Source organism: Melopsittacus undulatus, chromosome 5, assembly GCF_012275295.1.
Source record: "Melopsittacus undulatus isolate bMelUnd1 chromosome 5, bMelUnd1.mat.Z, whole genome shotgun sequence".
NCBI classification, from domain to species: Eukaryota; Metazoa; Chordata; class Aves; order Psittaciformes; family Psittaculidae; genus Melopsittacus; species Melopsittacus undulatus.
In genome coordinates, this window is record NC_047531.1 from 10,458,041 (window position 1) to 10,484,279 (window position 26,239).

General features: G+C 40.3%; 1 protein-coding gene across 1 annotated transcript in view; it reads right to left on the reverse strand.

Moving 5' to 3' along the window:
* The window catches only part of ANO6 (anoctamin 6), a 72,008-nt gene that overhangs the window by 9,806 nt on the left and 35,963 nt on the right, over positions 1-26,239 (reverse strand). Inside the window, exons 4-17 of the mRNA XM_034062905.1 lie at positions 23,658-23,723; positions 21,743-22,021; positions 21,277-21,390; positions 19,310-19,425; positions 18,742-18,876; positions 17,349-17,454; positions 16,050-16,110; positions 12,519-12,664; positions 11,219-11,296; positions 9,495-9,720; positions 8,460-8,629; positions 7,782-7,879; positions 4,843-4,973; positions 3,883-4,088 (exon numbers count right to left, since the gene is read on the reverse strand). Coding sequence (XP_033918796.1) covers positions 3,883-4,088; positions 4,843-4,973; positions 7,782-7,879; positions 8,460-8,629; positions 9,495-9,720; positions 11,219-11,296; positions 12,519-12,664; positions 16,050-16,110; positions 17,349-17,454; positions 18,742-18,876; positions 19,310-19,425; positions 21,277-21,390; positions 21,743-22,021; positions 23,658-23,723 — 1,932 coding nt within the window. The remainder of the gene's footprint in view (positions 1-3,882; positions 4,089-4,842; positions 4,974-7,781; positions 7,880-8,459; positions 8,630-9,494; positions 9,721-11,218; positions 11,297-12,518; positions 12,665-16,049; positions 16,111-17,348; positions 17,455-18,741; positions 18,877-19,309; positions 19,426-21,276; positions 21,391-21,742; positions 22,022-23,657; positions 23,724-26,239) is intronic.

The window sequence follows — 26,239 nt, forward strand, 5'->3', positions numbered from 1 at the left end:
AGTAGGTGTTTTTGGCTGACAAGAAATATATATTACTGTGTCTTTCAGTTGCAGGGAGACAACCTCACACCTAAATTACCCTGTTTTTAACTGAAGTACAAGCATAAAAAGTTTTATTTAAACATAATTTCTTTCTGTTCATTAGCTCATCCAGTCAGACCATAACTGAACTAGTAGCAAATGAACAGTAAGGCAACAGAAAATCCCTTCTCTTTTTGGATCAAAGAGGTCTGATGCTGCTGCTTTGTATCATTTAGAAAGATGCTGAAATATGTTATTTACACAACTTAATAATTGCTCTTACTGATTTTCTTTTGCAGAGCCCTGGGTCTCTCTTCATCCTAAATCTGAACCCGGTCTCACTCTCCTCCCTCTGCCAGAATGATCTCCAGATGTGCTCCAGAGAGCTGCAAGGACAGAAATATGAAAGCTAATCCTACAGCGTCCTCTCAAAGGAAAAGAATTTTTCCTCCTGAATTATGGGCTGCATTTCAGAGTATTGCACTGGAGAGCTACAAACAAATAGCACATTCTCTCCTTCCCAAGCGTTACTGCACACAGTTTTCCATTTATACCGTAACTAATTAAAATCAGTCTTCAAATCAACAACAGATGCTTTGGTATCATGCAATACCAAGTCCGGTGACTGAGCAGCAAGTCTCAAAACTGATAGTTTTGTGCAAAAGTTGCTTGCACGTTACTAGCGGGTGTTGGAAAGGTAATGTATGGGGGAAAAAATGATACGCTGCCTGAATCCTAATCAGCTGTAACAAGTCACATAGAAAAGAAGAAACAGCTTCTGTGAAGGAAAAATCAAGGCAGGGATGGTAAAGACTGATGAACTATAGTAGGTACTAGATGTCAAACAAGAAAAAAGCATACTTAAAAGTAGACAACTGCTTCTAGCATTTGCTTTATAGCCCTCACATCATCAGCAAGAAATGCAGATCTTTTTGAGGTCCTTCCAACTCCTGCAGCAGGGTCTTTTGGACATGACAGTCACTGGTGCTGTGCCCCTTGCACACCAACAGCCCACCAAAGCCAGTGGCACATGCACTGCGTTCACACTAACATTGGCTATAGCTAACAGCTGACATCTCCCAAAAGGGTTACTTTGAAAGAAACATGCCTGCAGTTAAGAGTCATGTGAATACTGGGGCTGAGTGCCTGTCAAGGAGGACAGAGAGTAAACCAAGCTGTAAATATCCTTTTGCACATCGAGGACTCCATGTTTTTAGTGATGCCTTGAGGGTGTAGCACGTAAGGAGGAATTTGGAGAGAAAAATGTTGTGAAGCTCAGATTAGCCTCAGGTGGACCATGACTGGGTAGTGATAAACACCTACTGCTGGGTCATTCGTCTGCAGAAAGCATGGCATGAGTACATTCCTGACAGAAGCCTAGGCATGTCTGAGTGTAGACATGTCTGAGTCACTGTGAGGTCACCAAAGCCACTTCAACATTATCTTCAGTATCATAAGGACTATGTCTAAGGTACTCATAACAATACGGTAATTTTAAGATGTATATGCAACTTTTTGCTTCATAGTGGTATTACAACATCCAGCTGGATTGTCTAGGAAAGACATCTAAGTTATCCAATACAACATAGTTGTTTTTCTTCCAGGGCACCAGGAACTTTTTTGCCTTTTATTTTGTACGTTTTCTAGCAGCACAGTTCAAAATAGGTTATTGATGCACCAATATTGCCTCTACTTCTAGCTATGCTAGAGGAAGCTGTGCTGCATCTGTGAATTTGCATGGGAATCTGCTGGGATTTGCATCGTTTGCTAGGAGAGTTATCATTAACAACTGTTTTTGCACAAGCAGTAAACCAAAAGAGCCCTAAAGAATCCCTGGCTCCACCTGACATTTCTGATGATCTGAACATGTGTTACTAAAGTTGCAACGTTAAACAATTATTTTATATAATTTTAACACTGGATTTACTACCAGGCCCTGGATGTTTGCATGTCTGTGGAACAGCTGGATTTATGTTCGACTTGCCGCTGCAGAGTGGTGTGAAACTGATGGAGCATATGCTCCAGGTCGTCATCTGCATCCCAGATTCTCTTGTAAATTTTTCATCCTCAAGTTCTGTTTTTTTCTCCTGACATTTCTCTGTGCTTAATTCTCTGCCTTTACACCCTCCTGAGTCTTCTCTCTACATCCTACCTATGTTTGCTGTACCTCTTGAATTGCTACAGGGCAAAATAAAGTTCTGCACATGACTAATGTCTACTCTGGGAGACCTTCAAATACCTGAAAGTACATCTGGTAGCTGAGGCTGACAGAAAATTTTCCTAGTCACTGACATCCACCCTGGACTCCTGTTTCTATATGGCAGCACCCCCATTCCCCAAGATAATAAACCAACTACTGAGAAGATGATAACCCAATAGACAGTCAGGTCATGGAAGCTCATCTATTCATTCTTCAAATGTAGCCTCATCTTTCCAGGGGCAAAACAAACCTTTTAAAGTGAAGAAGGGGAAGCGAGAGGAATGTGCAGGGACACTCATCTGGGTGTGGGAAAAAGGAGGTGAACATACCTAAAGGAGGTGAATACCCTATATGACCTCTGTAAAGCAGAACCCTTGGGATTGAGACACCAAACTATCCAAGAACCTAATGATCATAGAAGGTGCCTGAGATACAGGAGTATAAGTTCATACCCTTACTGAAATTTGAATTACTCATTTACTTGAAATAAGTTCCCTAACTATTGAGTTACTACAGTAGAGTACTCAGCTCCATCTTCCTTCGAAAGACCACCATTCTCCAAACAGGGTGAACTTCCTGTGAAAACTTGGGATAAGATGAATGCTTCTCTTCAGACTCAACTACTTTCTCCAAAAGCTCCTACTGACTGCAGTAAGGGACTGTTACTGCAAGGACGAGGTCCTGGAGGAAGTGACAATCTAAGTGTGTTAGAAGGAATCCCTAATCTCATTGTTAACAGTAGAAAATGGTGATCTTGTTGAGCAAGGCTACTAACCATTGCCAGTCTGTGGTGTTAATGTCCCTGCAGGGGTAACCAGTGGTCACTGCTCTTTTAGGAAGGCCAGCAGTGAGACTCTTTCCAAAGACAGTATGTATTAGCTACTGCTTATGAATAAGCAATCAAATAATGCACAGTGGTAAAAACCTATGGACTATTTTTCTCTCCACAATGCAGCCTATGTATAAGATCTTGGTAAATTCAAGGTACAGGAAATTTGAAAGGTCTGAATGTCATTGTTAGGCATAAAAAATAAATTCTAAATATTTTAAAGAAACTTTTAAACTTAATTTTAAATCCAGCTGAAAAACATTAGTTTTCAAATTCTCATCATTCTGACCTGAAAATGTTAGTGCTGCAATTTTGAACCCACATTGTATTTTTAAATATACAAGAAAGAAGCTGAATTTCTGTTTTAAGTGCAAAATTGCTTAAAGCCGAATTCCAATATGAAGGCATTGACCATGAGAATTGTAACAATTAGAAACAACAATCAATTACAACTTAGCTAAACTGCAACCTGTTTTTTCTCAAAACTCATGCATTTAGCAGTACTGTCCAAAAAAGATCTTCACATTATGACTATACTTTTAGGAAAGATGGGCTACAGTCTTCATATGTAACAGATATTTCTGAAGACTTTAGCAACTCTAAATAAAATTTCTTTTCTTTAGATATAATATTATAGACAGTATTCACATTTTGTTTCTAAAACATCTGGAAAGTCACTATTTCACAGGGGCTGAAGTCTTAAGACACTGATGCTCATAATTCATTTAGGATCATTTAAGAGCTACATTGCCACATGTGGCATTCCCACATTTGGATGTAACACCCGCAATGAAGACATTTTGCCTTTTGCAATTGTTGGTACCGTACTTACGTTGGTGACCACAGCCAGAATGGCTATGCCTTGCATGATAGGCTGCCAGGCACCGATATCTTGTGCCTTCTGTGGAACCATGCGCCTGAACTGGGTTGTCAGCTTCCATGCATCCAACCGGATTTCCAGCATGTTGTTAATAAGGGCCAGAAGAGGAGCCAGGGGGAACGATGCCACAAACAGAGTGACAAAGCCAAACTGTATAACTGTCAAAGGAAGAGGTTACATACATCAATGAGGCTTTCAATTACTGGAGATAAGTATATTATGAGCATGTGTATACATGTGGGAGAGAGAGATACAATAAAGAGTAGCTTGGTTCCTAATGAATCTTCTGTATGACAATATAAAAGCACAAAGATACTGAAAAACCTGGTAGGTGAAGGGGACAGGAAAACCTTACAAGTCACAACACATCAAGAGGGACTGTTCTGGGTATTTAAACATCCGTTTCTTATGTCTCATCAAGACCTGGAAATCTAATGACTGTCTCAGTGCTATGCTGAAAAGCCTGAACTAACAATCGTCTTATTGGTGTCCAGGTTCTGCAACAAACATGCTGGCAGTGCTGTCACAGAGCAGATGGTGGCAACAAACCAGAGATCTACCAGCTCCCAAGAGACCAGTGACTGCAGACCCCAGGCAGAGCAGTCTGACACACAGCTCTGCATACAACACCTGAACATAGCAGTGGTCTGCCTTCTGAATGCATTTCTCAGAGGATGGGGCAAATACTCCTTGTACAATCATGTGTTGTTTCCTAATTGTAAATTGGGTTAAGGCTTAGCTGTTTAATAAAAACTTGAAAAACTACCTGTAATGGCCCACCAAAATTTATCTGGGAAAACATTCATGTTTCCTCTGTCTATGCACTTATTAAGCATTACTTGTATGAAGATTCTCTTTAAAGTATGTTTGTGCCCAGCAGTGGTAGTGAATCTGAGCTAAACTGTTACTTACCCATTTCAAGATACTCATAAAACAGTCCAAGTTTTCCAATGGGTTGCAGGTGGTAGTCGTGTTCCCAGCGTGGAATCACTTTTTCTGATCTAGCAGCTGCACAGTATCTTCCGATTAGATTCTTAACCCAACTATCAGCCAGGGAGAAAAAGACGACTAACATTGGTAAAATAACCTAAAAAAGTTCAGTAAATGGAAAAAATTGACATTTGTGCTGTTATAGCTTTGAACAGTGGATTTAGTTATGTTCTTGAACTACTGAAAGCCCTTCAATCATGGTATAATCTTCCATTGCCTTATCCTGAAAGCAGTTATTTACAATCATAAATAAACATTAAAAGGGTAATATATCAGAATCATTGTGGCTTATACATTGTACAAGGGAATGACCATATGAAATTCAAGGTAACAAAAAATCAAGTTAAATGTAGGCCTGTGGTTAGACAGATGAACTCCTTCTGATCACAAAATTCTCAGAATCACAGAATGGGTGATGTTGAAAGGGTCCTCTGCAGTCATCTGCTCCAGCCCCTCCATGCACAGGCAGGGCCACCCAAGGCTGGTTGCCCAGGACCTTGTAGAGATGCCATTTTAATCTCACCAGTGATGGAGACTCCATGACCTCCTTGGCCAACCTGTGGCAGTGCTCAGTCCCCTCACAGCTAAAAGGTGTTTTCTGACATTCAGAGGGAACTTCCTGTCTTTCAGTTTGTGCCCATTGCCTTTGGTCCTTTCACTGGGCATTGGTCACTGAGATTAGTCTGTTCCTCTCTTCACTTTCACCCTTCAGGCATTTGTGCACACTGATGGGATCCCCCTGAGCCTTCTCTTCTCCAGGCTGAACAGATCCAGCTCTCTCAGCCTCTACTCATAGGTACCCGAGTCCCTTATTCATTCATGTGCCTCCTTGCTGGACTTTCTCCAGCGTGTCCATGTCTCTCCTATAGTGGGGGGCCCAGAACTGAGCCCATCACCCCAAGTGTGGGCTTCCCAGTGCTGAATATACCTCCCTCAACCTGCTGGCAATACTGAAGATACCATTAACCTTTTTGCCATAAAGACACATTACTGGCTTGTGATCAGTTTGGTGTCCACCAGGACCCCCAGTCCTTTTCTGCCGAGCTGCTTTCCAACTGAATGGTCCCCAGCATGGGGTTGTTCTTCCCCAGGAGAGAACTTTGCACTTCTCCTGCTGAATTTCATGAAGTTCTTTCTCAGCTCGGTTCTCCAGCCTGTGAAGGTCCCACTGGGTGGTAGCACAACCATCTGGCTTAACAGTTTCGTGTCAGCAAACTTGCTGAGGGTGCACCCTGTCCCCTCATCCAGATCATTAACGAAGATGTTAAACAGGGCAGTACCCAGTAGTGATCCGTGGATTACACCTCTAATGACTAGCCTCCAACTAGACTTCATGCCACTGACCATCACCTTCTGAGCCAGGCCATTCAGCCAGTCTTCAGTCCACCTCACTCTCTGCTCATGCAGTCCATACTTCAGTGTCTTCTCTATGAAGCTTTTATGGAATAAAGTGCCAATGGCTTTACTGAAGACCACATAAACAATACCCATTGCTCTCCCTTCATCTAGAGAGCCAGTCAGTTCATCACAGAAGGTTAGCAGGTTGGTCACCCATGACTTCTGACTACTAATGACTTCCTTGTCTTTCATGTGCCTGGAAACCATTTCCAGGACTAGCTGGTCCTTCACCTTCCCAGGGATTGAGGTGAGTCTGATCTTCCCATCTGAAAGGCTTGTATGAGAATTTAAGAAAACTGGTAAATTGGCTGTAGCCATTTTCAGCAGTCAAATAACCATACTAAAAAAGGGGGGGTGGGAGCAAATGTCTATCATCAGAGAAAAACCCCAGACACTTCTCTTTATACATGCAGAGGTGCAGCATGAGAAGAACCAGATCTAGATGTGATACTGAGCATTTCAACATCTGAATGTTACCCTAGGAAGTGAATTAGAATTTCTGGTCAGATAAAGTTATTTCCTGTACACAGAAGGAGAGGTTCTTGTCTGTGGCTGGAGCTGATGTCTGCAAGCATGCTCAGTCTAGGGACTCTTCCCAAGATAAAAGATGTTGTAAAGAAGGATGGGTCTAAAGGTCCATTCTGCAAACAGCAGCATATATGGAGCATTGGGGTCTGGAGGAACCATATGTCAGCAAAGCACCTTAGCTTCAACCCTGTTAGGATTGAACACTTTGAAGTGGGGTCACTATGCAGCAAAAGAGCACAGTCTGTGGGTTTGGAAGAACCACAGTCAAAGGGAATACAATGTTGTGGGCTGGTGATTGTGGCATTCAGGAGGGTGTGAGCAAACTGGGAGTTTCCTACTCCAAGCAACATTAACAGCCACTGATCAGCATAATATAAGTTCTAGGAGAAGGAAATTAGTCCTGGATAGCATCTTAACCTAAATTAAAGGGAAGGCATTTGTGGTTAGCACTTTGCTTACTGTTTACATTAAAACATGACCTTCCAGAGACCTGCCTCACTGAAAGAGAGCATATAAGCACTATGAATGTGAAATAAATAGAACTGCAAAACTAAATGAGTTAAAATAGTAAGTTATGCATGACTTCTAAAAGCCCGATGTATAACAACGTATCATTCCATTCAACACTAAACAATAATCTTCAATCTTTTCAGAACTTCTACTACCTCAGTTTTAAAGATCCAACCTGAAACACATTGAGTCTGATTTGCAGAGGAGGAAAGCATCTCTGATGAGCCAGAAGGAGAGAGACAAGAGCTCAGAACTACCAGACCAAAAATACACATACTGTCTAAAAAGGCCCCAAAAGACTAGGCTTATTCGTTTAGAATACAATACACACCTACCAAATTTAGTGACCAAATGCCTGAACACATCAAGCAAAACCATTATCTTTCAAATATGAAAAAGGAGATTACTTAATAGTTTGAACTTACGGAAGAAGCACTTCTTGAATGTTGTTCCAGATTGCTTTACCTCCTACTATGATGGCAAGCTGAGTTGTGAGCTCCAGGAGACATCCACCTGGATCACACTGAAGGTTGGGAGAGACACGAGACATTTATGAAGCTGGGTAACTTTTCAGGCATGAATGAAGCATTTGAAATAGTGCATTCCTGGTATATTATGGTAACATTTCTTAAAGCAATACAAGAAGACTATTTAGGCAAACCTTCCAAGGAAGGTATGTAAAAGCCAATTCTAGTCCACATATGGTCACATATGACAGGTTGACAGGTCACCAGTGAAAGAGTGAAATACCAGGTGAAGTCATGCAGATCTGTACTGTGCTGTCACCAGGTGAGGGTCACCCAGCAGAATAGGAATGCTTCTGCTGATGTTCTTCTCTTTCTGTGAGCCATTTCACAGATTCTTGAACCATGGGAAAATGAGTTTGTCTGGGTACATGCAGCATATTTCTAAGCCCAACTGGTCTCATGTCATGTTCTTTTAATGGTAGGGACAATGAAGGAGGCAATTGGCTTAGGAGGCAGTCACTTTTTGAAACCTCACATTAAATAACATACAAGTATATTATACACTCCTAACCACAGCAGAATGCCTGGACTAATGGCACCTGCTGTTTAAAAACAAACACTATCATACACTCTTACCTCTTCATTGCGATACTTTCCTAGCCAATAAACCGGATTCCCAGGATGGCCTACAAATTTGCCCTTAAAGAAGGCTATGTAGAAGCATGAAGAATAGTAGTTGACAAATTGAAACAAGAACATCTTTGTGGTCAGACTGTTTTCATAATCAGTTTGTGTCCTTGGAAGCTCTGCAATTAAAAATGATAAAATAAAATAAACACAAAAGCCAGCCTACAAGTAACCTACAAACTGCCTTAGAGCCTCAGCTGGGGATGCGTATGCCCTATATTCCTTAATATGACTGAGAGCATTATAAATTAGGTTGTACATAATCCCCAAGTATACTGTAACTATTATGCTAATTCTAAAACTATATGAGTTGCAATAAGGAAAGAACTTGTTCCCTGACAGTAAGGAAAAAGAACAAGCAGAAATGCTGATAACTCAGGAAAAAAACCCCACCCAAATCCAGCACACTCAGGAAAGATGCAAATGTAACATTCTGAACTGATGAAACAGTATTAAATGAAACTATATTAAAATGCTGCACTATTCCACATAGCTACTTAATGTTGATAGCCTGGATATAAAGAATAATAATATTTGTGACTGTTTATCTATTTAATGACATGGGAATGGTATCTAGCTTTGGAACAGTGACCTTATTTCATTTATTTACGAGGAAATAGCTATTTTCGCCATAAACAAAAGCTAATATAATTGAATGTGTTATGCGTTACTGATCTGTTTTCATAAAGCTTGGTTATTACAGTAATTTTCCTTGCTTTGTCTGTTTCACAAGCACAATACTGTAAACAACTGATCTTTCATGTTACCTATACAAGGACTTTTCAGGCAAAGAGCTTGTTATCATATTCCTATGATATTGAGAAAATCTGTAAATTTCTAGATGGTATCGTGTGATTTCAGGATTGGAAGATCCTGGAACATGTGGCACAGATGTTCATCTACTGAATTCTTATTACACATATAAATGCTTTTTTTGTTGTTGTTTTACCCCAAGATTCTATCTGAGGAACAGCAGTAGCATACCAAAGTCAGTGATCAGGATTGCCACTTTTTCATAGATAATGTTGAGAACCATAATGACTACAAAGCTGATGAGTGAAGCAGTTACTGAAGTGGCTGTCTGTGGAGTCAGGTACTTGCGGATTGCGTCAGTTCCACTAATGTGCTGTGACAGCGTTGCAGAAAATGCCAGGAAAACCGAGAGCCTATAGACAATGATTCCAATAACTGAAGCAATAATCAAAAGAATCTGCCAAGAAAACACAATAAAGATGTTAAAGTTAAACCATTTGCTTTAGGAAAAAGGGAGTCTGAAACTACTTTTTACAGTAGGCAAAAGGAAACCAGCTATGTGCCTGTCATTCCATTGCCAGAGGATGATCAAATATGGTAGAAAGCACTAAATATAGAACCCACAGTAGAAGCCTTTTTTTATGCACTGTAGTCAATGTGCAGCAAAGAAAAGAGATGCTCTGGTTTATGTCTAATAACAAGGTTTATACTGATGTAAGCGAAGATAATGAGATGTGTAATCAAATCTTACACATCAAGGCACGCGACGGAAGAAATTTCCCTCTTGACATTGGGCAATTGACATAGGATGGCAAATGTACTAGCAAGTCTGCACTGATTATAGAGGGGGCTGTTCCTTCCTTCCACATGATAATATTACAGATTACAGAACCTCCAAAGGAACAGACAAATTTTAGGTCAAGTCGTGTGATCTACAGGAGCTGTAATAATGATCCACACACCCCATCTTGCTTGCCATCTCCTCTCTTTCTGCTTCTCTTCCTGCTTTTATTTCTTGCTATTTCTCTAGCTACTATTCAGATTGAGGCCCATAGAGCTGTGAATACTTTTTTCACCGTCTCTGCAAACTGCCATGAATCCACTTGCCTCCCCTTACTTTGCACATAATGAGTGAAGTAGCACAAGTGACAAACCCGGACCAAATCTCTTCCTTTCAGTCTGGGGTCCTGCCTATTTAAATCCAACAGTAAAGTATTCTTTCCTTTGTGTTACAGACGTGTTAATGCTGAGGCTCCCCTGGCTGCCAGCCACCACTCTATCTCCTATCTGTCTCTTGTCATCTCGGACCAGATCTTTTCCAGCTGCTGTTTTTGCTACAGGCAAGGAGGACACGAAGCATGCTAAAACATGGAGTTTTTCAAAGTGACCTTTCTGGGCATGATCACCATGTTATATATTGTTTCATGGGTGACTGGACTGCTTTGAAGTTTTAGTTGTAATTAAAGCAGGAGCTCTGGAAGATTAGAGAGCTCCCAGATTTGCTCTGTGAAGTGAAACAAAAAACCTGAAAGAGGTCCAGGACTGTGAGACATGATATTGAAGCAAATGGCTGGAACAAGCAAGATAGAAACTGGCAAGGAGGAGAGCATATAAACCAAAATCTTTCCCCTACTCCCCCACCAAAAGCAGAAACATTTGTCAAAAATAATGAGGGAAAAATCAGTGGACCACATTTGCAAGCATAACTCACAAGGTACAGCTGCAGGATATTTTGATGTGCATTATCTATTGACTCTGTGCTAATGAGTGACTACAGCTACCTTCTTCATGTGGGTCTATACCTATTGAGCTTGGTTTATGCATCAGATGGCAATCCAGCTGAATCTGGTCCATTGTTACCTTTTGTTCTGTTCAGGATCTTTTTTTTTTTAGACACTTCCTAGAGAGGTATCTAAATTAAAAGAGAAGAACTAATTAAAAGAGAAGAACTTTACCCAGAAGAAGACAGCACTCGTACAGAAAGTCATCCGCATGCACTTCCCACAGGCAGTGTATGGCACGTGCTCTTCTTGCTGTAAAAGATTAAGAAACTCAGCTCTTACTGACTTCAGCTATGACAGGGTGAATAGTCCTTTTGAATGGACACATCCCTCTTGGCTGATCCACGATCCAAGGCCATTACCTTTCAAACCTCTTTGGCTAAAACTAGCAGACACTAAAACTCTTGTCCCTGATCTCTGCATTTCTCAATTTATCCCATAGGAACAATGGAATGGCTTTCCCAATGAAATGTCTACCCAAAATAGTGCTGTGAAAATTCACTGAGTCTTTATAGGATCTCTGAGGATCAAAATCATTATGTTTTAGCATATTCTTCACTCTTTGAACTGTCTGAAAGGGACTTTCCAACTATGACTTTATACATTGAAGGTTATAAGCTTTTAAACAGAACCATTTTTTTTTGTAGTACAAGATATTAAAAGAAGATATATATAGGATAGTTTCAACTATGGCAGTTAATTTTGAAACTTTTCAAGTGCCCTCTAGTAAACATTAGTGTGATGTGGCTGGAATGTGAAAGCAATGCAAATGCTCAGATAAATGCTAGAGTGATATATTGACAGAGAATAATAGAAAGTGAAGCTGAGCTGAAGTGAGCTACAAAAGCTAAAGCTACTCAAAATATATAACAAATAGAGATCTGAACTCAGATCCTCATAAATATGAATCCCATTTCATTAAAATGAGGATTATCCTTGTCCCTGTGAGTTTGCTGTCATTAATCATAATTGCATCCACATGCACTTAGCAACAATACCTATTTATATATGGTTCAAACAGAAACAGATTAAAAACCACTGTCTTGGCATAATAGATAGTGTAACATCTTTCCCTCTATTTCACCCTTTTTTTCCTGATGCAATCTTAGGCAAAGATAGCAAATTCTCTACGATCTTGGCCTCTGGCAGTGACACTGAAGCATTTCTTGGGGAATTTAATAAGATAGACTTAGTCTCCTAAGCTGGGGACGATGCTTGCTCCTGTTTATTTATGACACAGGAACCTAAGCAGTGCAAGCTCCACAAAGCTCCCCAAGCTCCTACCTTAAGGTGCCTACAGTTAGGTGTAAATTCCCTTCCATGCATCTGTACTTTATAAACTCACTATTTCCAGGCCAGCTCCTTGAAACACTGCTGATTTACACAGCCCCAGTCCAGATTCACCACTTCCATAGTGTCCTCTCACAACATGTCTGTTGCAGTGGCCATCAACAGTTATCGGAATATTTCCTACCTGTGTGATTTCATTCATCACTACGTGAGTGCACCGAGCTTCATATTCTGGGCGAACTTGCTCTTCTTGCTCTAAGTACTCAACTGTGTCCCATTCATACTCCAGTTCAGCCTGCCGTCGCTTCCAAAACTCCAGAAACAAAGTAACTATCCAGAAGACAGACAAAAGGAACAACGCCATGTGAGTACTGGACACTGCTTGACCCCGTGGGCTGTAACATTTGGCTTGGTTTTCCATATAACTTTCCACAGATATGGCATAAAATCCCATGGCTAACTGGCTAATGCGATGGTGAAAATAACTGGATCTACTCCTTAATGCAATTACTGCTTTGGATACATAGGTACTTTAATAAGAGAAACCTGAGGTAAATGGTGTTGTAAGCACTTGCTAAAGAATGCATATTCATTCATTTGCTTTCTGGCTAAGCCTAGAGTATGATAACTTTGGATTTTGTATTATAGACTCCTTTTGATAAAGTTTGTCACAGGATGCATAAGAAAGCAAATTGGTTGGATAGCTGAAGAGAAAATACTGGAGAGTGCAGGACATCTAGAAAAGAAAAACCCAGTACACCAAAAATTGCCACAGGGAAAAACTTGTGTTCATTGAGTCTGCAGTTTCTACATGGACAAATAATCCATTTGCAGGCAACAAGAGCCAATGATGGCTCAGGTGAAGGTGCTTAAACACAGCTGTCCTTCCTTCTCTGCTAGCACCAGTCTGATGAGCCTGCAGCTCTTTTTGCTAGGCATCAAGCTTAGAAACTCTCTGGTCTGGGCCGTCAGTTCCCTTGGACTGTGCTCCTACAACTGGAAGCACTAGGGAACCAGGTACACAGATGCTTAAGGAATACTGGCTAGGCATGAATCCAGCCAAACTCATTACCTCGTCCTGAGACATTATGGTCTGGCAGCAGAGGCAATGAGAGGCCCACTGAGAAGGCTGGGAGGTGCCAATGATGATGGGTGTCAGTACCATGATCCCTGGTACCCCTGGATGCTCTGTTACTGAAGACAGTGCATCCTCAGATCAGTGGTGTGGCTCTGCAGCACTAACTCCAGGAGTTAGTGCTCATTCTCTGGGAGTAATTAACCCTAAAAGTGGTGTTTGGACTTCATCCTGAATGATGAAACATCAATGGCATGAAGTTACATTTCCAAACATTAAAAGTTATTTCCAAAATACTTTTATTTCCAAAAAGCCCCAAACTGAAGAATATAAAAACCAGAAAATTCCATGGGCTGGGCTGTGAGATGACCTTGGCATCTACACACAGGCAGAACCCCAGGAAACTCTCCTCCCCAGATTATTCACAGGCCTCTTTCACGAGGACTTCTCAGCTACTTCATGCTTAGCAGCATAAAGGCCATTCCAAGCAATGGGCCATAAGATCACATCTGCCTTCTCCTGCAGAGCAAGATTAGTCTCCCATAAACCTCTAACTGCTGCCCAGCCCAAACCACAGGAAGATAAAATGGTTTGCCCCAGTTGCAAATCCAGCTGCTGCTGGAGACCCCAGAAATGCAGGGCCTCCTTCTGTGACAGCCTTTCTGCTAACAGTGGACGAAGGACACATAACATAGGGACAGCCTTCAGCTCCAGTACAAAGAAAACTTCTACTAGCCAAAATCAGCCAGCAGCCAAGCTGCATCATTCAGAACAGGGAAGGAGCTGCTGCTGGATTTGACATTTTCCTTTTTCCCTCAACCAGTGGGGTTTTTTAACAGTGGAAACAAGTGACATTTCAGAATCAGGGGATCAGAGCAGTAATTTCATCTCATGCTGGTAATCTGTGGTGTCCCCTTTCACGTGTTCCTCACCACTGCCACTCAGTGTGGCCCAGGTATTCTGCATCTGAAACTGTGACAGCAAGGACTGAAAAAAAATGCCTATGCTGGAAACCATTTATTTGTTTAGCTGATCTTGGTCAGTGATGGGATCAGTGATGGCATCAGGTGAAGTGGAAGCAGCTCATCTAGTCATACCATCATGGGACAGGTGGTAGAAGTGTTGTTCCAGAGCAAAAAGGTACAGCATGAATGCCTGAGATGAGATTCCCTGGTGTTTTATGTTGCTTTAAGATCTTTGAAGGGAATACACTAAAAAAGAAGACATTACTAAACGTGCATTGATGATAATTATGCAATAATATATCTAAAAATTTACTAATATTTTAATTGTTTTGGACCAGGAGGTCTACAAAAGTATTAGAGGAAGGTGGAAATTACAGCTGGAATTGCACCATGACCACGGGTCATTTGGATTCGGTACAATTTTGACTGAATATCTGAATTTGACTGGATTTGTAATGCAATTCACCTCTTCATACAGTGAACTTATGACAAGAATACTAACAGACCTTGCAGCCATCACTATAACCATGCATCTTAACTTTGTGATTATTAATCTTGAAACCATTCTTCAAAACAGGAAACACAATTTTAATTAAAAAGCAAATTGCAAATAAATTAACTATTTATACAACAGGAGAAGATTACATTAGTATCAAACTTCCAATTTAGTTTTATATAGAGTATTTCCTGCTGGTATTTTGATTTTAGCATGTATTTTAAAGAAGTCTTCTTTTGGCACTATATGTTTCATCTTACATTTCTTTAAATCAGTAACTATTTGAAGCCCTTTAGGGGATGTTGGAGTAGATGACCTCCAAGGTCCCTTCCAACCCAAACTATTCTAGGATTCTAGGATCATAGGATAATAAAGATAAGATGTATTTTGCAAAGAAAGTAAATTATGTATTCTTGTCAGCATACATATGAGTTTGAAATGTTATATGAGTTATTTTATTCAAAGTATTCTTTGTACAGACCTAACACCGAACTTACTTTGGTATTTCTGGATAAGACAGTGCGATAAAGGCCAGCTGACAAAGTTGCTAATATGAACAAATAAAGGCATTTCTGGGAACATGAACCTTGCCTAATGCCTTGAATACAGCACCACATGGTTTCACCCACGGGAAACATCCTGGTTTCAGATACATTTTCTCTGCTAAAAGACACATCTAGTGCTTTATAACCACCAGTTACACTTTTTACAGTCAGTTTCTTAAATAAAGACAGGAGGAACAAATTTCCTGGGAAATGCAATAAATGACTATTTTCCAATTGCCTTGTGCAGCCTCACAGCTGTTAATAGGCACAGGCAGCTCCAAAGCTCTTCAGAAAAATAACAGCTCCTCTGCCAGATATAGTTAAGCATGTGGCTGGCTCCTGCTGCATGAACATGAGGCAGCTCTAACTATTTCTCCTGGACTTTCCTCCAAGTCAGACGAAACAAAACAAGCACTGAAAGACCAACGTTAAGTTCTACAATTCTTTGGTTTCTTATGATGCTGAAAGGGAGTTCCTGTGAATGTGTCTGTCTTCTGCGACATAGAACTACCTACTGCTGAATTCCTGAGTGCTGGAAAATAAAGTTGTTTCAAATTTATCTGTGTTTTCTTGGCTGATGCTGGAGGCTTGGCCAAAATTAGATGACAAACCACAGTTGTTGAAATCGACTTACCCCATATTCCCATAAATACTGCAAACACCAGTGTTCCAAAGCTATCAAATATACAGAGTTTCTGGAAAAATGGAAAAGAAAAAAGGTTTAAAATATAATTAACCTTTCTTTTTCTTCTACACTAACCCGGGACACAAGCTGCCTACTGAACATGTCGAGTTTTAGCTTTTATGTAGCTTAATAAACAACCTTTATTGATTGTGTTTCCTCAGTTTCTGTCAATGTACACTACTCCACAATAAATTAAGGAAATTAAATGCAAAGCCCAGAATTAAATATATAAGCCAAATATGCAGCAAGAGGATAGTAAAATGGTGTGCTTTCAGGCTTCCTCCCATCTGTTGCATAGGAAGAGAAAAAACAGTGCTTCTGATCTGGGAACTCAGTATAGAGTTATGTATTTTTAATAACACCCACAAAAAGGCAATGGACACATCTGTTTTTCATGAGCAGGATAACAACAAATCAAGCTAGTTAGTGAAAACACATTGTGATGAGATACCTCTGTGATCACAATTTGCCTTTTCTTGCCATCATAGCCTTTTCCCTGTATTCTTATTTCTTTTACCCTTTCAATGCATTGAAGCAAGACATTAAAGCTGGACAAAATATGTTTGGCAAATAGCAGAAAAATTGCAGTTTTGAGAGTGACTGAACCTATGGAAAGGAATAACAAAAGGCTAACATTAGCCTAGTGAAATGAGGTAATGGAGAAAGAAAGTGAGGTTCCTCTAGTGAGGTTAGCCTCCTCCACGGCTAACGGGATATGGCTGTGTCAGAGCTTCTATCATGGCCAAGAACAACACCTCCTTGTTCCCATCTCCTCCTTGATAACACAGGTTAAATTCAAGGCATGGATCCAGACAACATCTTTGGGGAGGGAAGGGGCAGAATTTAGAAATGTCAAAACATGCTTTAAACATTTCCTTAGCAAAACTGATCCACAGCTACTGAATCAAGACTTTAGGAATTGAATTTCCCCTCCCCAAAATGAAGAAGTATCTCCAAATGAAACCAAAGTGTTTCAATTAAAAACCCACTGTAGTCCTGCATCAAATTTTTGTGGAATAAAAAAACCCAAACAAACCAACAATTTGTTTCATCTTAGATCAAATTGGAGAAATTGATGTTGTTTTTACTTTCCCAAGTTCAGTCATTCTATGAAAAGGAACAATTATTTGAATATTTCAAGCAATTCTGCAGGACATTAGTGGAGTAACAGCTTCTTTTTATATGCAGTAACTAGAGAAAGTGCAACTAAAGTACAATAGTGTGTCTATAAGCTGTAAATGTAGTTACCTTGGATGATTCACAAGTGATGGTGAGGTTCCAGTAGGTACATACTTTATCACACTGAGGGCACATTATGATTTTACCTCCTATGTTGGGATCACATACTTCCTGGCTAAAAACAAAACTAGTCAGTCACTTACCAACACTAAATTCTTTAGTCCTTTTGTTGCACACAAGGAGAGCACAATAATCTCAGGGAATTGAGAAATAATGTACCAGTCATCTGCTCTCAGGAATTCCCCACCCCAGCCTGGCAATACATCCCCATTTCCATTCTTAATCTTAATTTCAAAAATGGATGACATAAGAGGAAAATGATTTCCATCCCTCGTACATGGTAGTAATTCTCAAAACTGCTCACATCAAAACTAAAACCACTCTTCAAAGACCTCACACTTTAACAGGAAACTCACACTTGCATGCTCACACGTGCTACCATAGCATGTCCAAGGGGAGAAGGAAAGGAACACTGCCTACCAGAGCACGGAATAGCTGCAGAACCAAATTAGCTACCTAGTCCTTGTGGTCTTCTACAAAGGATCAGATTGGAAAATGTGCAGAGGGGGCTGCTAGGGCAATTCAAAGAATGGAAAATTTGTTTCTTAAGAGATGGCAAAAGAATTGCCATCTAACTAGTACATGCTAACCTAGTATGGTGGAGGCTGAAAGGTGATGTAATTACTTTCTATAAATACATCAGTAAAGTAAACACCAGGAAGGGAGACAAATTATTTAACTAAATGATAATACTGGCATAAGGCTAAATGGGTTTATACTCCATTAGCCAGAGGAGTGGAGCTCTGGAACAGCCCTTCCACATGTTTCCTAAAGATAAACACCATTCCAGAAGAGTGTATACAGTGTGATGGTCTGTAGATGATTTAGCACAATGATGACCTCAAGGTCATTGTGCCACAGTTGAATTTGTCATATACTGATGAGGGCTATGCATCATCTCCTAATACATCCTAGGCAGATGAGGCCCCCCGTGCTTGCTCATTCTCTATTCTTCCCTCAAAATAGAGCAAAGAAATTTTGGGGGGTTTTACCAAGGTCTTTGGATACCTCTTTCTAGAATGACTACAGTGAAAATGTTGTTACAGCTTCTGATTGTCACTCCTTTCTTTGTGTTTCTATACTAGGTATGGTGAACCTAGTGCAAAATATAAATAAAATGAGGAAATTGCAAACTCTCAGATGTCTGTCACTCTAATGGTCCATGGACATCCATTACTCTTCTCATATTTTATGTCTTTACTTTCAAATCCAGAACTGTTGTTTTTAGACCCTTTCATTTTGCCTCTTTCATTATGCAGCATCTCACAAACCCTGCACAGTTCCCCTCTGTAGGTGACTGATCAAAATTGCATGGGATATTAAAAAAGTCCTGATCAGGTACCTCCATGTGCAGTTGTCCTTTGTCAGGCATCCATACAGAAAACAGCCAACTCCTACAATCGCAGCGATGATCAGCATGTTAGTATAAAAGCCCAGCCAAGCAAAGTAGATTCCAATTTTCTCTCCGTAGTATTTCCTGTGGAGGGGAAAGGTTTGGGTTTTTTTTCCTGAATTGCAAGTAAATTCACATTTCTGTTTCAAATGGCTCTTCACTTCATACATTTTGTACCAACTCATACTGTCATATTACTCCGGTTCGAACTTTGGGATTGCAGTATTGCAGCTGGGTATTTCTATCACCACTTTAATGCTTTTATAAGAGGATAAGGGGGGGGGGGTGTGGAAAGGGAAAGGAGAGGAAAAGCATACCTTGCAAAGAAAAATTTTAACTGTCTGCTTTTTCAGGAAGTGGCTTATCATGAAACCAAGTTCAAAGTATGCTCCTGTGCATAAGTTGATATAGGTGCACGGATCTGCCCTCAGAACTGAGCTGTGTCTCTTTGACATCCCCAAAACCAGACCTGTGAAGTAAATTCCTAGTTCATTACTCCAGCCTCAATCACACCAACCTGATGAAATCCAGGGGCTGCAGTTTGAAAATGTTTTTGGGATGAGCCCATTCTCTGTACAGAAGGTATCGTTCACTTGGGCAGTTGGGATCGGCTGACAGGTGCCTAAAACTAGACTGCAAAACGGAAAAAGCATGAGAAGATACCATTAATGTAACCAGCACAGATCAGCTCTCATCTCAGCAGACCCTATGGCTCTGGCCATGAAGCCAGAGCTTGGAGTAGCCTTTTAGTCTAATCTGCTGCAAGACAGGAAAAGGAGCAGGAAGGTGGCCCTGGAAAAGCACCAGATTTCAGGATAGAAGGTCAGAAAGGCAACAAAAGCTAAAGCAAACGCTTTATGTATGTGAGCTGAAAATAACAGAGACTCACCATTAAATCAAATCTAAGCACATGTCAATGTCTTGGCACTTAGGAATAGAAAACAGAAAAGGATCCATTCTAATTAGAGAACAGGACTAAATTAAAATGGATTTTAAGTAGCTTTAGCATGCTAACATCCTTTGCTTCAAAATAATACTGTACTGGAACAAAGGCTGGAAAGTCTGAGGGATAAATCCAGGGCTTCTAGTCTCTGTTTTAATTTTAAAAGCGAGTTCAGATTGAGATAATACTTGTGGTTTTTACTAGGTTATTTGAAAATCTATTTCAATAAAGCCTGTTTTATTTGAGGGAATTTTCCATTCTGTATCTCTGATGCAACAAGACAAGTGACAGAAATCTATCGTCTAATCTTGATTTTCAGAGGAGCCATGATATATAATTGTAATTGTAAAAACAGACAGTCAATAATTACTAGTCACACTGAGCCCAAATTCCCCATGGAAGTAGCCCGCAAGGCAGGTTTTTAATCTTGAAAAGGAAACCTTAAAACGGATGCTCATGAATGGTATTAATTCTATCCTGTAAAGCTTCGGGTTATTTACAAGAAACATGATTTGTCTTGATTCTGCCTTAAAGATTTCCTTGAAATCCACATAGGCCTCCTGAATATTTTAAGCCTAGTCCAAACAGCTGGAGCAGCTTCCATTCCTGACCTGCCATGTTCTCCATGTCTTCACAACAGAACACACCTCGAACACAACTGGTGGCTTTCATGGGAGGAAGTGTGTGGGGTGTGGGTGTATAATAGATACAATGCAGAAAGCCCCCAGTCTTTGCTTGCTGTATCCCATTTGCAGCTTAAGATGGAGTTTTTCCTCAGGCAAATACTCTGAAATCTGATTTCTTTTTCCCTTAGTTTTCTTTTTCTGTTCTATTGGTAGCCTTTGTATCCACAAACATTTTCAGTATCATTTTCTTCTTGAAACGAGATGTGACACTTTTTAAAGTGTCAGAAGTGTAGTTACAAAAGCTGGATTTCTTAATACTGCCTGGTGAAATCCAACCTTGTTAAGACTCTCTCTGCATGACTCTGACATCATCTGTGAGGTACTGGACTACCTGCACACAGCCAGTAGAAACCTGAGTCTCCCTGCACATACGTTGCAACGTTTGGGCACTGTGGGAGTGTTTCTCGCTGTGTGAGACTGTCACACATCCTAAAATGAGATTTGTAGTCTACATCTTTATTAACAATGTTGATATTTGATAGGAACTTTAATACTGGAAAAATGAGTACTAAAAAAAGGGACAATGTTAAAATTGATTTAGAACTGATGAGACTGCGCCATGGGAATTATTACTCAGGCCAGGCACTTTACTGAACTACATCTCCCACAGAATACAAGTTTAACAGCTCCTAAATGAAATATATTGTTTTTTCAGTTATGGAGCTACATTTTTAACCAACAGTGCTTTGAAAGAAAATCTCTTCAGCCAAACTCTGTCTTACTCAACTATGTGGATATAATGACCAGTCAAGGAGTAAAGCAATCAATAGTGCTTCTGTTTTTCAATATAAACCCCAAAGATATAGTTCAGATCTCCATTTCAAAATACATTTTAGTTTCAAGCACTGGACTTACATCATGAAGGGGAAATGCTGCTTTGTAGATTCCAGTGTCCAGTAATTTGTTAATGCCAAACTTTTTCACATTGTTTTTGGTTGCATATTCCACACGGGACAGGATAAAATGAACCTGAAATTGATAAACAATTTTTGTGTCTCTTGCAACTTGAAAGGGATCACAGCTATAGCTGTCTCAACATATAATCAGGTTAGGAGAGGGTAAGCAGTGCTAACAAAATTAATTGCATGGGGAACATAAACCATTCAAATTCCTCCTTTAGATTCAGGTGGAACAGAAATGGAATAAATGTAAGGTATATTTTCATTCTGGATTGTCCAGGCTGACTCATAAATGACACATGACTACTGCATCCCAAATACTTATAAATTTCAGGATGCTTTCATGAAGGTAATTGCACTGATTTGATTAAACGAATCTTTTCTTTTTATGATCAAATTCTACAAACACACCATGGACTTACAATTCGGCTTCTAGTTGCAGGATTGAAAAATGTGTCTTTGTCTTGGACATAAAAGTTGGACAAAAGCTCCTTTCGAAAAGGGGCAGTGAAGAACTCTTGCTCAGGTTTGATGATATTTTCATCCACTCTGAAGAGTCTGCTAAACCAGTTGAAAGCTGAGTCTCGGGTTTTCAGGTCATTGGGTTGCAGGGGCAATTTGATGTGCAGAACCTCAGCATATGTGCACAGCACTTCCCAAGGTGCATGCACTTTCACAAAAATAAGTTTTTCATCCAAAACCTGGAATGAAAGAATATTAAAAATCCTTGTTCAACAAAATGAAAGCAAAGGACTTTTCAGAACACTTTTTAAACTATCCAAAATTGCCATTCCCTTACAGCTCACAGAAGACCAACTTAAAGTTGCATTCATTGTCTGTCTTAGCAAATATGCCACTGACCTCTGTAAAAGCACTAACACGAGGTGGCAACCCTCGGGCATATAGAGACTTATAAAGATATATTAAAAAAGACAGCTAAATGTTACTTTAATGTATTTTTTACATATCTGCAAAGTATTTTACAAAGCAATTTAAGAGTAACAATGCTTCCTCCATATGGGTTCATATAGCCTGGCATGGCAGCTCTGGGTTTAGAGCTGTCACTGTTTCCCCAGCAGCTTAAGTACAAACCCAACGTGATGTGACTTGATGGAAGCAGTCTACGCACACATGGATGCTCCTGGGCAACCCAGTTCTCAGCTTCATAGTGAGAATGGAGAGAGGGAAAGGGAAATCAGCTAAGACTGCTGAGAAAGACTGCATGGGGCACTTTGATCCCAGTTGCATGCGTGAACCAGCGCCAGTACGCAGTGGGAACATCGACAGCCACTCATCTCCTGTCTGCACATCGCCTGCAGAACTTCTATTGACGCCTTGCATTACCGAGTCTCAGCCACTTGAAATTACATTACATAGCTCACTGGCTCTGGAACATCAGTCGGATATCTGATCTAGCCTGGGGAAACTTCCAGTTTCAAAAGTTTTTCAGACATGACCATGGCAGAACTACTGAAAACTGCAACACATAAATATAGTGACATGTAAGTACAGCAAGAGAGCCACATCAGACTTCCAGTAAGAGGTTAACTTATGAATGTGAAGAGGAAGACTGCATCCTTGATGTGCACTGCAGAAACCAAATAAATACCATGACGCCATAGATTCTGAGTCTAATTTAGGAGGAAGGGGCAAAATGACCTTTTCTGGAGCTCACTGTAGACTGCCAAACAAGAACAAAGTTAGACTGGAAATGATTGTCTGGGATGGGGAGACCCAGATGGAGCACTGCAACCCTGCAGGGCAGGAAGGAAAGGGGCTTTGAGGGCCTCTAACCCTTCCTGCAAGAGACAGCAGATCCAGCAGCTGCTGTGAATTATCACAGCACTCTTGAACTGCCCGCAGGCAGCATTGCAGCCCAAAAATACACAAAGCATGATAGTTTCAATCACTTGCATGGTGCCAGGCCTTGCAAAGAGCAGGGTCACGTGTAGGTGCCCTGCATTGCTCTTCTGGTAGGGGCATTCTGCCCCGCACACCCACTGGCTTCCCACATGTCCTACATGGCCAGAACAGGGGGAGAACCTCAGAGTACAGCCAGTGCTTCCAAGTGCTGAACAAACACAATCTCCCATCCAACAAACACAATTCCAAGTAATCTCCCAGCTTCCCATCTTTTATTTTGCAGAGGAAGGAACAGACACAAAGTTTAAAAGATTTAACATCAGATCACAGAGGCACTACTGATGGAAAGAGAGGTTCATTCTTTTTCTCCTGAGAAGAGAAACATTACAGTAAATTCATATATTCAGTTTCCTTATTCCCATAGAGGCAGCTTTTCTCTCCGATACGGCTGTTCACATAGGGAAGAGCACTCACCGATCTCGTTGCTTCAAGTTGCAAGCCGTTGTTTATCAGGTTTGATTCATACACTTGTCTCTTCCTCTGTTAAAAGGTATTGAACACCATAAAACATCTGTTCCAAGTTTCACAAATATGCATGCATAGAAGAATGGAATTGCCTCCCAAAGAAAACATTGGGTCATTATCTCTATAGCCCACTTGACAGCTACTGTGCTGATAGGTACAGGCTTACCTACTGATCCTGATCGGGTGTTTTTGTCTGGTATGCAACATTGCCCATATGCAACATTGTCCTCAAATGCAACGACAGAGGATTCACCCTCTTAGTTTCTGGTATATTACAGATGTAAAAATGTGCCCCAAATTTTGAATTTTGAGAGCAATTACCCTGAAACTTGTGATCTCCTTCATCTTTAGTCTCTAATCGAACTTCCGATGGCAGCCTCCCTCCCTGCATTAATCTGTCCTTTAGAAAGTCTTCATCTCAAGGGCTTTCATACCACTTTTGACCCAGCGACCTGTAACTTTATTCTTCTTTCACAATAACCATATGAGTTCACACAATGGTTCAAATTGTAGTAGCCTTCTACATTTTAATCTATGAATAAGCATCCCCAAGGAAGCAGTCGAGAGCTATGGCACTTGAAGAGTCAGTGGTGTTATTCTACAAGCATTTAAAGTCTCCTGAAGGATATGACAAGTTTTCCTCACTAAACAGGAAATTCATGGATCATTTTAATTTCACTTCACAGTTACTAGTACTTGGCAGGTAGTGAGTTACAAAAATATCTGAAATATCTTAGCAATCTTGAATTTACTTCTCCACACACATGGCCTCCCCCAAAAGCCACACAAAAGCAGCCCCTCTCCCCTCAAAATACACAACACCATAAAGCATGAACAAGAAATGTTAAAACCTCATATGGACTAATCCAATTTGAAAGCCATCTGCATCAACTGGAGAGTTCTGCAAAGAGATGTTTATGAAAGTCAAGGGTGGCCAGCTCTCCCTGGCCTACTGGCTGCATGTCAAAGTAGCAGCATGGGTTAGCAGAGAGCACCTGCAGGCGGCTTGGGCTGGGAAAGGGGCTTCTGTGAGCAGTTTGCCAAAGGAGATGACATTAATACACTGGGAACTGATGGTTTTATGTGTGAACTACGGTACCAGGGTAGGTTAGGCATGCAGTGAGGTTCTAGGAGTGAGTGGGTGATACTACTTTCTTACAGATTGCTTTCATTCCACTGACCTATATTTTTGTTGTTTCTATGCCCTGTGCTTAATGGATTCTGCACCTACCACTAAAGGAACTTAAAAGGAGAATGATCCAATGTTTTCTGTCACCTGGTTCTCTATAGTCAGACTAACTGCCTTAAGATCTGTGCTTAAGATGCAGGCCTGTTGCTACTGTGGAGAACCTGGGTCAATGAATGACCCTTTGCATAAAGTCTTAGAAACTTTGGTAGATACATGGAAAATGATCTTCAGGACTACACCCAAGACCCACTCACTCTAGGTGGGTAATGCTTCAGCAAAAAAAGGCAAAAATCATCAGGAATCCCACAAGAACAGGTCAGTTGTATCCCCACACAAGTTTCATCCAGTTCTTTGATGTTTAAAGGCTGCTGCAAGTCCCCAATGCAGATAAAAACTATTTTTCCCAAAAACTCTAGCAAATCTTGGAATGAATAAACATAAAACTGAACAATAATATAAACAGCCTACCCCTTCTAAACTTACTTCGTTCTCAACTGCAGCACCTGCATGTGGCAATGGTCATGAGTGACTAATTTCTTATTTTGTTAAAAGGTACTTTCCAAATCTGTTTTAGACTTTCTGCTTTTTTACTCCAGTGAATATCACCTCCTGCTTGAGTTAGGGACAGGAAGAGACAAATCTTCCAATCTGTTTTCTTCTTTCATCAATATTTTCTACATTTCTCCTTATTCCTCTGTTCTGCCAAGAGAAAACCACAATCCCAAACTTTGATTGGGATCTTCATGGAGGTGTCTCTCCATGTCCCATTAATCCACTTGCTATTGGTGATGGTATCATGCTCTTCATATTTTTTCATTGTGTACATAATATTGTGTATATATATGTGTAATATGTACACTTATATATACCTAATATTTTCTACAGAATTCTGATGGTAGCTGAGCTTGAAGAGGACACAATACAGCTGTTTCCTGTGACATCTAAGTCTCTTCCTTGTACTAACAGCGCTAACTTAGAATCCCAAATGTTAATGAGCTTTTTCCTTGCAGAAACATATTTCCTTTCATTTTTCAAATGTCATAGGTAATAGTGCTCTCCTTTCTCCTTCAAAGACAAAAGGTTCACAGTTGTCTTAGCTTCTGAATAAACTATGTACTGATTTCCTCTGCAATTTTTGTTATATCATAACTCAATCCCCTTACCAGATCATTAATATATATAGCACACAAGACAAGAATTGTTTGTCTACACCACTATTTCTGCCTTTTCATCCTACATTTTTGCTTCTTCCATATTAACATGATTTGTTTTGTAAGGTGAGTGCTACTGAATCATGAAAATAATTCAACCTAAGCTCTCCTTTGTTTCAGCAAATAAAAAA